This window comes from Saccostrea echinata, unplaced genomic scaffold, assembly GCF_033153115.1.
Source record: "Saccostrea echinata isolate AGI-Se365-2 ecotype Australia unplaced genomic scaffold, CSIRO_AGI_Sech_v1 ptg000051l, whole genome shotgun sequence".
In the NCBI taxonomy this organism is placed as follows: domain Eukaryota; kingdom Metazoa; phylum Mollusca; class Bivalvia; order Ostreida; family Ostreidae; genus Saccostrea; species Saccostrea echinata.
The window spans coordinates 9463320-9477443 of NW_026889800.1; the positions used below are offsets into that span (position 1 = coordinate 9463320).

Here is a 14124-nt window from a genome sequence, read left to right on the forward strand (position 1 = left end):
CCAGTCATGAGTGTGGTTAATGTACATACATGTAGATATAATATCTGTATGTTTTAGGACAAAAGAAGTACATGTATGGTTACGTAAAGATTAAAAAAAAATGGCCTTTTTAGGGATTTTTTGAATAGTTTTATATATGATACTGTGATGATTGTTGTTATCAGGGATCTACTGGTAGAAAAGAGCAGTCTGACGGTACCCATACTGGATGCACTCTCTAATCTGAATCTCAACCCAGAGCTCTTGATGGAGGTAGGAATTTATTAATTCTGAAGAAACATACTGTGTATATGCTATACATAACAGTCTTACTCTGTAGATGATCTATGTACTGTACATGTATACTGTAAAAGTGGTTATTTACGCTGGTTGTTAAGTACGCGTTTGTGACTGTCAAACATTACGCGTGGGTGTAATATACGCGGTCGCACGAGTTACTGAGAAAAATTTACGCGGCCATTGTAACTAATATCGAATTGTTCCCCTTTGAAAAGGTCAAGTGGTTTACACGCATGAATAAGAAAAAAATAATTAGAAATAATTACAAACAAACAAAACAAAAAGAATTTAAACTGTAGGATTGCTAAATATAACGGCGATCTGCACAGTCAAATGCGGTGAAGTGTGAACAACTGGTGTACGCTGTATTGCAATTATTTACGCAAGCTTAAACTTCAAAGTGGGATCTACTTACCTGTATCTGCGTGGCGAGTGTTGACAGATAATTCAATAGGTATGTTTTTAGTGACTGAGTTTGTGTAACATTTTGGACTAATTATTTGAAATTAAGAGGGACATACACGTACATACAAAGGAAATGAAAATGAGCATCGATGTTTTGAAGTTTTTAATTCCGGGACGTTGCTTTAAAATATTTAAAATGAAGATCTATGCATTTTTTATTGCACAATTAAAAAAATGAACAGATACGTTTTCATCACTGTTTGTGATGTAATTATCTACTCACGTGCGTTCAATACCACGATTAATATACAACTGGTTCGACCGGTCTAACGGTATAAGTAATAGTCTAGAATGATTCCAGAAGTTTGAAATTTTGTGACCATACGCGCGGGGGTATTTTACGCGGTTCTAAGCTTACCGCGTAAGTAGTGTAAATTTTCCCCACGCGTAAATAACCACTTTTACAGTATGTAAGAAATTAATATGTTTCTAAGTACAGTTGAACTTCGGTATCTCAAACATGGATATCTCGAATAGCATGGATATGTCAAAGTGATTGGGAAGTCCTTACCATGTATTTCTTAAGTATTATACCCTTGATATCTCGAACCCTCGGATATCTCACAGTTTTTTCTTGGTCCCATCGAGTTTGAAATAACGAGGTTTGACTGTATGTGGTCTTTTTGGGAGTATATGTAATGTATTATGAGGACTGTAATAGATGTGCATGTAAGTAGGTTTCAGTGTACTCTAGGCTAGACATAATGTCTAAAGTGTTTCTTGTTATACGTAGATTTGAGGATTAGTTCTACAGACTCTTTATGTTGGTGTACAATAAGCTAGATATAATGTCTGATCTATTTCATGTTAAACATAGGTTCGAGGATCAGTTTTACAGACTCTGTCCACAGTGGAGATGGAGAATTTACCTGTAGTCATCCGCTTTCTTCTTCAGTCTGTCACGCCAGCTGATGCTCAGGAGGTAGGAGGGCCTCATTTTACAATTGTATATTGTACTGTAGACTGACGTACAAGTGTAAGATAGTTTTAATTTTAATATGAGCATATTAAGATCCTAACTTCGTGGAAAGGTCTTGCATTGTGCATCCTAGCTGTCTTGAATTAAATATTTCATCACAGAGGAGAAAGAGTCAATAGCCATAGTTTTCTATGTTAGGTACCAAAATAATTCCAAATCCCAAATAAATGAGTGATAAGATATTGTTTGTAGGTTGTCACTGAAATTCGACAGAACCTGGATTTTACATCCAGTTTTCCATTAGCCACATCAACACCGCATGAAACGATTAACAGGAGGTAGGAGGCATATACATGTACAAAAACTGTGAAGTTAGTCCATTTTTATTCTATGATTAGTACTGTGACTGCATGACTGATTCTAACATCCCTATCAAATACTTGCATTTTCAGAAATCTATCTGGAGATGAAACAAGAGGTGTAGAGTCTTTAACATTGGATGCCATCAAATCAGGAATCAGGTTTCAAAAGAGTGTGGCTGAGGCATGGATAAAGGTACATGTATGCCATTTGCAATATTTTTTAAGCACTCTGACATTTATATTAACAGATCAGTAATACAGTGCAGAGTTGGGTATTTGAAGTGTACCTTTGTAATTCTACATGAGAATCATTGATTTAAATATGAATATACAGTGTAAATTTAGATTTATTAATTGTAGGAGAAAATATATCTCTTACTTTTACAGGCAATAGATTCGGTGAAGCAGCCCTCTGATCACAAAGTAATAGATCTGTTCATATTGCTGATTTTGTACTCAACTGATCGCAAGAAACCCGTAGAGAGCCTCATCAGAAACAAAATTAGGTCAGGGGCCTTCACTGAGGTTCTGCTGCAGGAGGCCTTCAGGGAAAGGGCACAGGTGCTTGTTCTTCCAATTTTTGTCTTGTATTTACATGTATACACTGTAATTGTGAAAATACATGTAGTTTTGTTACATTTGATTGCTTCTTAAGTACATGTAATTGTGATAATTCAGTACATGCAGTATTGATTAATTCTTTGAGAAACATCTTGACCTGTTGTGTTGATTTTTAGGTGATGAGAGATTACTTCCCTGCAATCCTGTCCCTAGCAGAAGTCCTGCTTCGCTCCCCAGAACCTGCCATTACATTCTTTGCTGCCTCCATGTACAAGAACGGATTTGTTGCCTTTGACACCTACTGTCAGCAGGTCAAAATTTTATGTCAAACTTTTATTTGTGGAAGAAGTCTGTTTTGAAATATGGTTTGAGCTGTGGCTCATGACTAGTAGACACATGATTCCTGTTACGTAGACACGGGACTCTTCACTAGTAGAAACAGGATCCTTAGGAATTAGACACATGATTCCAGACAAGTAGACAACTGATTCCTGTTAAGTAGACATAGGACTCTTGACTAGTAGAAACAGGATCCTTAGGAATTAGAACATGATTCCTGACAAGTAGACAACTGATTCCTGTTTAGTAAACATAGGACTCTTGACTAATATAGACAGGATCCTAAACAATTGGACACATGGTTCCTGAGAAGTAGACACAGGATTCTTGACTAGTAGGCACTGGATCCTTAACATTTGACAGGATACCTTACAAGATGGACCCTTGACTAGTAGACACAGGATACATAAAATTAGACTCATGATCCCTGACAAGATGGACACTTGACTAGTAGACACTGGATCCATTACAGTTAGTAACATATGATTCCTGAAAAGTAGACACAGGACTCATAACCAGTAGACAAAGAGCCTTTAGCAAATAGATCCAGGACTCTTGTTCTTTGTGAGAATTCCATGTTCCATTTACCTCAACTTTTTGTTTCTAGGAGATTGTTGGAAATCTAGTCACCCACTTTGGTAGTGGGTTTGAAGGAGAGACAGATTCTTCCTTAGATATACTGTATCAGCTGGTGGACAAGCACCTTGACAAAATGGCTCCTTTTGCAATCTTTGTAAAGGTGATATGAAAATTTTGATGGCAGTATGATTGTCTTTTGAAATATTGAATATAACCATTCTAATACACAAACTTGTAGCCCAAATCTGTTTAACACTAATAAGAATGATTTTAACATTTACCTGTAAGTGTTAAAATGCATATTTAATGTTCATGTATGTAAAATCTATTGATATAGAACATTTCAGATAAGCAAGTTAGGAGAAGAAAAAAATCTACTACATGTATTTCCTGCTAAATTTTCCTCTATCCCTCAAAAATCCCTGTTCCTTTTAAATTTTTTGATGGACCATGTACAACATAGTTTTCTTCACTATCTTCTTTTATAGGTGGTTCTGGACTACCTTGATAATTTGAGTGTCCTCCAGATACGGAAATTGTACTCCCTCCTTAGCACCCTAGCATTCAGAAGTACTCAGGGAGGAAACATGATTCAGGTACAATAAACTTAAATATAGAACAAAGGAGTATTGCGCTTAGTTACAGTACCAACCAGACCCAACCTGACATCCTACCAGTCCTAGAAAGCAGTCTTGCATGGGGACTGCTTGTAGACTGCTCTCTCAAAAAGTGGGACTGTTCTGGGACCATTGTGTGACTGTTTTGGGACTGCTCTAGATAGCAAACCTAGCAGTTCTAACAGTCTCTGGGACTGTTTATTTTGTTCACTCATGCTTGGAAAAGGTTCTGAAGATAGCCTCGTGTATTCCAAATTTGCAGGTTCCCTGTTGTAGTTTTGTTTACTTTCACTAGAGAGATTGTTAATATTAAAAAACCCCCCAAAGATTTCTCATAAATTTGTTATAAGTAGGGAAAGTTACTAAGAAAAATGGGATGATTATGTACATGTGGAAGTATTAAAAACTGCCCTTTCCTTTCTAGGATGATCTTCACATCATAATTAGGAAGCAGTTGTCCAACGATAACCCAAAGTAAGTATGGTAACTCTGACCCAGGAACTAGTTGATTTCTTTCTTAACTTAGTAACAGGATCTTATTACAAACATTTTGTCAAATAGAAATTTGTTTATAAATCATGCATAAAATCACATGTTTATATTTGTCCTTTACTTCCAAAATTTTAAAAGAAAATAAAGATATGTGAAATATGTACTTGTACTGATCATAGACCAGAGAAGCTTGTTAACTAGAAGTGTTTATCATCTTTAATTTTTGAAAAATGAAGCTGCTCCTGCAGATTTTTTTTGTTTACAAAATTTTCTATGAGTTTTCTATGAGTTTAATTTTAAGTTAATTTAGAAGCATCAAAGAATGATATTTGTTATGTTTCTCTTTCAGATATAAAAGAATGGGCATCATTGGAGCTGTGATGGTGGTAAAAAGTATCGCATACAATCAGTAAGTTCTAATGGTGGTGAAAAGTATCACATACAATCAGTTAGTTCTAATGGTGGTAAAAAGTATCGCATACAATCAGTAAGTTCTAATGGTGGTAAAAAGTATCGCATACAATCAGTAAGTTCTAATGGTGGTAAAAGGTATCGCATACAATCAGTAAGTTCTAATGGTGGTAAAAAGTATCGCATACAATCAGTAAGTTCTAAAGGTGGTAAAAAGTATTGCATACAATCAGTAAGTTCTAATGGTGGTAAAAATTATCGCATACAATCAGTAAGTTCTAATGGTGGTAAAAATTATCGCATACAATCAGTAAGTTCTAATGGTGGTAAAAAGTATCGCATACAATCAGTAGGTTCTAAAGGTGGTAAAAAGTATCACATACAATCAGTAAGTTCTAATGGTGGTAAAAAGTATCGCATACGATCAGTAAGTTCTAAAGGTGGTAAAAAGTATCACATACAATCAGTAAGTTCTAATGGTGGTAAAAAGTATCACATACAATCAGTAAGTTCTAATGGTGGTAAAAGGTATCACATACAATCAATAAGTTCTATTGGTGGTAAAAAGTTTCACATACAATCAGTAAGTTCTGCAGATAAAACAGAGTCAATGATAGACATTTATCATATCATATGTTTATTATTGTTGTTCCTTCTTTTCAATATGAAGAGTTCAGAAAATCTTCATGCATTTACATGTATACGTGTACATTTATTATTCCTGTGTATAGCATACTTTAGTCCATGTGTAGACTTAGCACTTTATAGATAATATTGCTGATTGTTGATTATTGATAACGTACTTTGCGAACTTTACAGTTATTCCAGTAAAAATATCTGAGAGGGGGTTGTACTTCACTGAATTTCCGACCCACCACCTAAAGATGGAATTAGATAAGTCAACATCACCAAGAGAATTCAGTTTTTTGTCAATCCCCCACCCAACCCCACCCTTCAGTTAGAAAAATAAAATGAGAAAAAAATCCAAAAGTGCAGTAATGTACAAATGTAGGTCTGTTACAAAGAAGTGATTATTGATAAATCTTCGCTTCACTTCAATTCTTCAGCTTCATATGTATGACTTTTCATACCAACTCAACAGGGGTCCACTTTTTGTAGGAGGGGAGGGGGTCCAAGGTCACTTTTACTGGTAGTTGCTTGACTATATACATTTAATAACTTTGCAAATTCAAGGGTGGGTCCGGACCCCCGACCCCCCCCCCCCCCCCCCACCTACATCCGTGCATGTGTAGGTTTAAGTCTTTAAAAAGTAATTATTTAGTGTTGATATTTATGTGTCAAACAATTAACTGGTAAATAGAACTATTTGTCTTAAGCTTAACTTTACACAGCTTTTGGGAAGATAAGTCTTCACTTCCAAGATTGTTAAGACTGACTTGATTTCATAAAGATAAATAAGATAGGTGTTTTATTACATTTCATTTTGCTGTAACCTGTAATGTCAGAACTAGAGAGAGAGACCCCCCTTTTAACCACCACCACCAATAAAAAATTAAGTTATCTACCCCCACCTTTAAAAATACAAAAACAACCCTCTCACCAACAGAAAAAAGGCATTTTTTATGATGATATTTACTGGAGTAGCCCTTATACATAAGGATTCCATTTTTTTTTGCCTTAGAAATAGAGATAATGAGCCTAGCCAGGCGCCTGCTGGTCCTATGACAGAGAGCCTGTACAAACAGGTGATAAACCTGTTAAAACTGGTCAAAACCAGCAGCAGTCGAATGTCTGAGGCCACGGCTCTCTTCTTGGATGAATTGGCTAATGTGGTGGGCAATGGTCATCTGGATGCCAAAGTGGAGGTGGGAAATGGATGTGATTGTCATGGGTTATGAGACAATTTAAACATGCAACTCTCATATGCATTTTATATACTGTACAATAACATGAATGTTATTTAAAGGTACATGTAGTTTGAAAATCATTCATTCATGTTCTACAAGGTCTTGGCAAAAACCTAAACCAAAACTGGACCAAAATTAAAACATGATGTCATATGTATATATACTTGTATATATATTTATTTATATATATATATATATATATATATATATATATATATATATATATATATATATATATATATATATATATATATATATATATATATATATATATAGATAGATATATATATCTCTTATCTTTTTCATCGTAAAATTAAATATAAGAAGATTATTTTCATAATTTTCATTGGCTGAAAGGACGCCACGTGATATTCGTCCTTTTGTGATTTTGACGTGAAAGTGTGTCCGCGGAATATGATATCACACGACTCACCGTTTGGTTGTACCAAAGTTACGTAGAACGTGACGTCATAATATAATAAGCATGTTTTTACCAATGTGACTTAATGACAGCCCAGTCTGTTCAGTTAGTACCGTGCCAGATTTTTCACTTTGAGTGATTATATAACTATTATGGACTTCAGTGAACAGTCAATATGTGGTTCTAAGGACCCATGGCAAGTGATATTGACCTCAGACACATAAAATGATAGCGACCTCGCAAGCTTGGTTGCTATCACTTTCTGTGTCTTCGATCAATATCACTTGCCATGGGTCCTTAGAACCACATATCGACCTACACTGAAGTCCATAATTGTATAAGATTGTACATAACAAAATGTAGAGATAATAAATCTGTGTGTTATTCATGTCTTTTAATAACTAGTACGTGTATAACGTACCTGTATTGCATGTAGGTAACTGTGACTGAGGCAGTCACCATATCAGATATCTTTAAAAAACAATTTTCTCTGAAAGGAACACATATTAAACATACCCATGATGGTCAAAAATTTCTGTTGTAAAAGTCAAACAATACTGAATAAGTTTTTCTTTAAGATTTAGAACTATTTATGGTTAGACCAGATTCCAGGTACGCTAAGGTTCACAGAAAAACGTAGAAATAATTTGTGTTAATTCTTTAAAACACACATTGTTTTGGTTGTAATTGATGAAAAGTCAGTAACTTTTTGTTTTCTGACTGATGTTAATGATTTTGTCAGAAGTGGATCACGGAGAATGTGACGACAGATTTCCAGGATCACTATGTCGTAGACATGAAGGAAGCAGCTTCAGAGAGGTACATGTTTGTTCAGTTGTCTGATGGTTCAAGATTTTTTACAAAATCCTTTATTAAGTACAGTTGAACTTCAAAATCTTGAATATCATGGAGATGTCAAAGAGAATTGTGCAAAAATATATTTTGAAATCCAGATTAGGAATACATGTACTTCAAAGGTCAGATGAAACCACATTAGGAATGCAGAAACTTGCATAACTACATGTACAAGTTCATTACGTCACAATTAGCATTTAGGAGGTCATATGAGAAAAACGATATGCATCTTCTTACTGCATGGAATTTCAAAAATCCAGGAAGCATGAGTTTTATTTCCTTACATCTCTTTCATATTTAAGAAAAATACAGGGCAAAATTTGTATTGAAACCGTACCTTGTTCTTTGCTAGATTAAACTTTCTTTGTAAATGCTGCATATTGCGTATTAATCCATTTTCAAAACAAAACTGTAATTAATTAGAGAGACAATAAAATTGCAGGAAAAATCCCAGGTCTGATTACTATCCCTTTTAATTACTGTAATTAAAACAGAAATTTTCAAAGTTTTGGTAATGAGTGAAATTTGCAATTTTTTCATGTATGTTTTCAGTTTGGTGGCCCAGGATGTAAGGTTTGATTTGGATGATGACAGTGAAGTAGCCATTGGCATTCCTCTGGTGGTGCTGACTGAGAAATCTATCAAAGATAAGAAGAAAACACAGAACCAACACACAGGGTAATACACCTACTCAGTACTGCAGACCAATGTCATAATTAATCAAACATATGAAATTTAAGGCAAGAGACTCTTGTGAAGTCTCTGCCCTCAGAGGGCTGTTTTATCATTAGTTTTGTGATTTATTCAAAAAAATTTATTTAATTTATTTTGAGTTATTATAAGGATTAACTCAGAGCTCCAGATAATTTTTTAGCCCAAAGTGTATTTACTCCCTGATTTTCAAATCGATGCAGATTTTGATGTTCATCTTAATGATTTAAGAGTATTTTGTTAATATATATGTACTAATGTTTTGGCATATATTGTAATTTTGAGATTGTTATCGAAATAAAGGTATTTTAAAAGAGGAAAGAACAAAACTACAAAGGACAGTTCCTGCATTTATTTAAATAAAATTTTAAAAATGCCAACAAGATTTTTGCTAAACCTGAGAAACATTTTTTTTGACAAGGAAGATCATACAATAACTAGGGAAATCGGAAATTAACAATGAACCCATAATATAAAAACGTTATGTACAAACCGTGTGTAACTGTCCTACTAAACAGAGATGCATAGAGAACTCGAGAGGTTCTAAGACAACTCTTAATCGTAAAATTCAAATACGTTTCTTGCGTAATGTCTGTCTACTGCAGTTTATTTAATTGGTCTTGAATTTAAACAGCTGGTTTTTTTTAAATGGTTTTAATATGGTCTTCACTGCTTTTTTACACATCATGTACTCTTTGATAACATTGCAGTATAAACTTTTTTCTCTGGCTAGGACTCTTTTTTTCTCTCCAACTATCCATATTGTTTTCTAGGTAACATTGTTTTCTATTACTTATGTATTACAGTTGTTACAATATCATCTTACATAGACGACACAAGGTTTTGTGTGCTTAAAAGTAACTATGCCTAGTGTGTAGTCTTTATATATAAAGAAATCGATTTTAACCTAAATCATTGAATTCCTTCTTCCGAACTAGAAATACTGTAAATTCCTAAATATATGTGAGGAATTAATTATCGCGTAATTACGCGAGAAGCACAACTCGCGAAATAAAATTTCTCGCTTTTATTTTTATGGTGTTGAAATCGATGTAAAATCCCTTGATCAACCGTCCACTCGTGAATTACTGTTCTTGCGATTTGACGTGAAAGCGCCATTTTGTGATAATAAGTACTTGCGAAAAATAAGGAATCTACAGTAGTCCTCGCCATTTCATTAGCTGAGTCGTACTTGCATTATTCAATCCGTCGTACGCAGTACTTTGGTAGTGTAATGCTTATTTACAATTGCTAATGCAAATTAAAACTGTAAGCCCAGTTTTAATTTTCAATGTGTATTTTGTAAAATTCAATGCATATATCTACAAATATGCACCTTATCTGGAGCTCTGTTAACTTTTCATATTTATCAATTATTATAAGGACTTGCTGTTCTTTTAGAGAGAGCCCAGATCCTGTTTGTTTGTCCCCACACTTCAGACTGCTTCGTATGTGTGAACAGAGGCAGAATGGAAACTTAGACGAAATTGATGCTGTGCTTGGTATGCATAAATCAGCTGTTCATTTTCCTTCAGTTCCCAATATCAGGGCTTATTTATCCCTTTTTATACGCCCGTCTTTAGACGGGACGTATTATGTTATGGCATTCATGTCCGTCCGTCTGTTAGCTTTTCTTGTGTCCGGCTCATAACTTTAATACTATTAGGCCTAGGATTATCAAACTTTGTCAGCTGATACATCTTGGGTAGAAGGTGTGTCGTGCACCAAAAGTAGGTTGCTCTGACCTTTAATTAAGATGCTATGGCCAAATATGGAAAAATCCTCTCCGGCTCATAACTAGGAAACCATTAGACTCCGAATCATCAAACTTGGCCAATTTATGCATCTTAGGTAGAAGGTGTGTCACGACCTATTTCAAGGTCACTATGACCTTTAATTTAAGTGAAATTTTAAAAAAAATCTGCCTTTTTATTATTAAATTACACAATCCCAAAAAATGTAAGAGTGTTGCAGTATCCTTAAAAAATGTTAAATCAAGAAAATACTTATTTTTTTTTCATTATATACTTTACAGCAATCTATAACAAATGTAATGTTATAAGAGAAATTCCACCTTTCCCGTGGGTGTAATTATCAAGCACTGGTCAAGGAAAATTTTGTTAACAGAAAATTGCATGTCAAATTAGGGAGAAATTAATGAGTTGAGTGTGAGGAGCTAACTGGTAGAGCATCTCTGATCAAGCAGGTGTTATCTATATCTCTTGGGAACTGGGCAAAGGAATCAGCCGTGTTGGATTAAATTGTTGGCTAGCCTAACTTTCAAAATGAATTTGATGAAAGTTAATTAAAACTAATTTGAAATTGTATAAAAAACTAATTTGATATTGTATAATGTAATTAAAACTAATTATACTCGGGGGTGAGGGTGGGGGGGGGATGATATTGGAATCAGCATGCCCATTGTCCGTATGAATTGCAGCTTAAAAGCAGTTTGACATTAAATCTAAAAAATCATCAAGTATTTTTAAAAAAAAAATGTTTTAATTATGGTAGATAGTCCATACAAATCTAAGAGTCATGCAGGAACCTTATTAGAAATGTTGCATCAAGATTACACAATTTTTTTCTCCTTATAAATCTTTGTAACAAATTAAAAAAAGTCTTTGTTTTCAAATTTAATTTCAGAATGACATAAATATGCATTTTTATTGCACTACAAAGCAGACAATGCAGGTCCATTCATCCCTTGGGAGTAATGAGTGGACATGCATCCAGTTAAAGATTAATTAATGAGTTCAGTGTAGGAAGGCTAGCTGTCTCAATCATTTCTGTTAGAGCATCTCTGATCAAGCAGCTCTTATCTGTATCCTTTGGGAATTAGAAAGAAGATTACTGCTGGTCAGTTTAAAGAATATGTCTATGTCATTTAATGGCCAGCTAAAATTAATTTGGTATAGATTAAGTTGCCAAGACTAAATTGATATTGTTTAATATGATATTTTTATTAAATTTTTTAAAAATATCAACTAACAAATTCCAGAGCATCATGTCTCTCAAATATGAAAGATGTGGGGGGGGGGGGGGGGGGGGGCTGCAGATGGGCATTTGTCAAGCTCTAACACAACCAGTTGAGAATCTGTAATGTAATATTTGTTATAATTAATGCCTACACCACAGGAGATGTATAAACAAATATTATAAGGAATGGAAATATCAAAAGTCATGGAAATCCTTGTATCAAGGTTGATATGATTTTCTTGTGCTCTAAACTGTGTATGATAATTGAACCATATTTGACAGGCATATCATGCTTTGGGGGGGGGCACTTTTTGGAACAGTCCTGTACCCTTTCAGTTGGGAATTTTAAATTGAAAAATTAGTCAGATATTGATGACTTAATATATTTTCCTATACAATAAAGACTGTTGGCTTATTCTCCATATACATCTTTATCTAATCTCAAAAGTCAACATTGTCGATGAAAATATTTTAAGATTTCAGTCTGCTTGTCATTTGGAAATTTTTACCTTAATTTTGGTAAAAATCAGTCATTCTGAAAAACATCGTATCTGACCAATGTTCAGTGCCTCAGGTCCAATGTGTCTTTTTTTTTTTTACCACCATACCATAGTGTCTGATATCTCAGTGTTCTTTTGAATTTTACTATTTTGACATAGAGTCATAAAAATGTTTGTTGTAAGAAAAAATATCCCACAAATCCAAGTACGTATATGAGTGTGATGAAAACCCTCAAGATTTCCGTGATTCTGTATTTTCACATTTCACTTTCTTACATTAGGTTTCTGACAAAATTTGGTTCAGTCCTGTATGTTTCTCAAGTACTATTCCTTTTGCATAGTCTGAAATATAGCTTCAATTTTCTTGTGACATGGTCCTTTTAACGACCCTGCATGCAACAGATATTAAGCCCTGGATATGATTTACATTTATGTCTCCTGATGGCCATTAGGTCTAGCTGACAGATTTGGATACATTGTCTCTTAGTTTTCAGTGCTGCATTTACAAATACTGCAATTGAATTAAGTTTCACCAAAGTTAGATTTACAGAGTTTTCTCCCTTTGATCTGTGATATTAATGAAAATATTGCATTGTGCAGAGCTTATGGAAGTATATTTTTGTTCCATCTACAGTAGTACTCTTGTTCATGAATGGACAGTAAAAAAAAAACCTTTTAAAATCATACCTAGATGTATATTTATTTATTTTTGTTTGTTTTAGTTAGTGTGTTAGTTGTGAAAGTATGAGAAATCTAACATAGATTTAAATGAACACATGAATTTGGTTATTGAATGACTAGCATAAGCATGGTAAGTGTATGGACATTTAAAAATTACATGTATGTTTTGAAAGGAGTTAATACAGAGGGACATTGTTTCTCATTTCTTCGTCATATATTGTTTACGGTACAATATATGCTTAATATCAGTACGGCGAGTGAAAAATATCTTCATAGAGATCTGAACACTCACTCATCATTTATTAAGCATAGATCAATAACAAGTGAAAAATTAGGTTTTAGATTAAACATTTTTTCATTGATTAAAGTTTCTAGGTTAAAATGATATTTTGAAATTAAAATTTTTCATTCTCTTGCAGATTTTGAAATAGCTTTTTAAAGATTAACACACAATGTTTAATCTTGAATGTTTTTTTATTGGTATTATTTTTTTAAAAAAATAATTTGCAAGGTATTTTGTGAAAATTTTATGGTAACAAGAAAGATAACTCAGTGGAATGTTATTGTTAAGTTCCAAAGAAAGATAACTCTTAACCACTTTTTTTCTCTCAGGATGTCCAATATTTCTACCAAAGTCAGAAGTGATTGACAAAATAGAATCACTCTCCACAAAAGAGAAGGACATCATTTGCACTGCTCTGTTTCATGCCTTAAACTGGTTTCGGGAAATCATCAATGCATTTGCCACACAGATTGACCCAGAAATGAAAGGCAAAGTCATAACACGACTCCACAACATTACAGAGGTGACTAAATCCCTGGAGAAGTGCTTATCCAGTTAGTATTTTCCACAATTATACAATGTGTTAGCCAGTTAACTATACATTTTGTGGCAAAAAGTCATACATACCAGTTGTTAATTTAAAATTAAATTTGAACGTTAAAAAAAATGTTAACCATTTTTAGCACACTGTGAATTTATTAGCTTAAAAGATGCAAGACACATTCTCATTAATTCCAAGTATTACCAGGAAAGACCTTGCAAATGTGACTGACTACATAAAATCTAATAAAATTAATAAAAT

The 14124-nt window shown here is 33.8% G+C and overlaps 1 protein-coding gene across 1 annotated transcript in view; it reads left to right on the forward strand.

Annotated features, from left to right (window-relative positions):
- The window catches only part of LOC133203429 (Fanconi anemia group D2 protein-like), a 38455-nt gene that overhangs the window by 5692 nt on the left and 18639 nt on the right, over positions 1–14124 (forward strand). Inside the window, exons 10-24 of the mRNA XM_061339209.1 lie at positions 165–252; positions 1562–1666; positions 1916–2001; positions 2116–2218; positions 2413–2586; positions 2763–2897; positions 3533–3664; positions 3993–4100; positions 4546–4595; positions 4963–5022; positions 6667–6850; positions 8056–8132; positions 8721–8846; positions 10281–10381; positions 13652–13876. Coding sequence (XP_061195193.1) covers positions 165–252; positions 1562–1666; positions 1916–2001; positions 2116–2218; positions 2413–2586; positions 2763–2897; positions 3533–3664; positions 3993–4100; positions 4546–4595; positions 4963–5022; positions 6667–6850; positions 8056–8132; positions 8721–8846; positions 10281–10381; positions 13652–13876 — 1754 coding nt within the window. The remainder of the gene's footprint in view (positions 1–164; positions 253–1561; positions 1667–1915; positions 2002–2115; positions 2219–2412; positions 2587–2762; positions 2898–3532; positions 3665–3992; positions 4101–4545; positions 4596–4962; positions 5023–6666; positions 6851–8055; positions 8133–8720; positions 8847–10280; positions 10382–13651; positions 13877–14124) is intronic.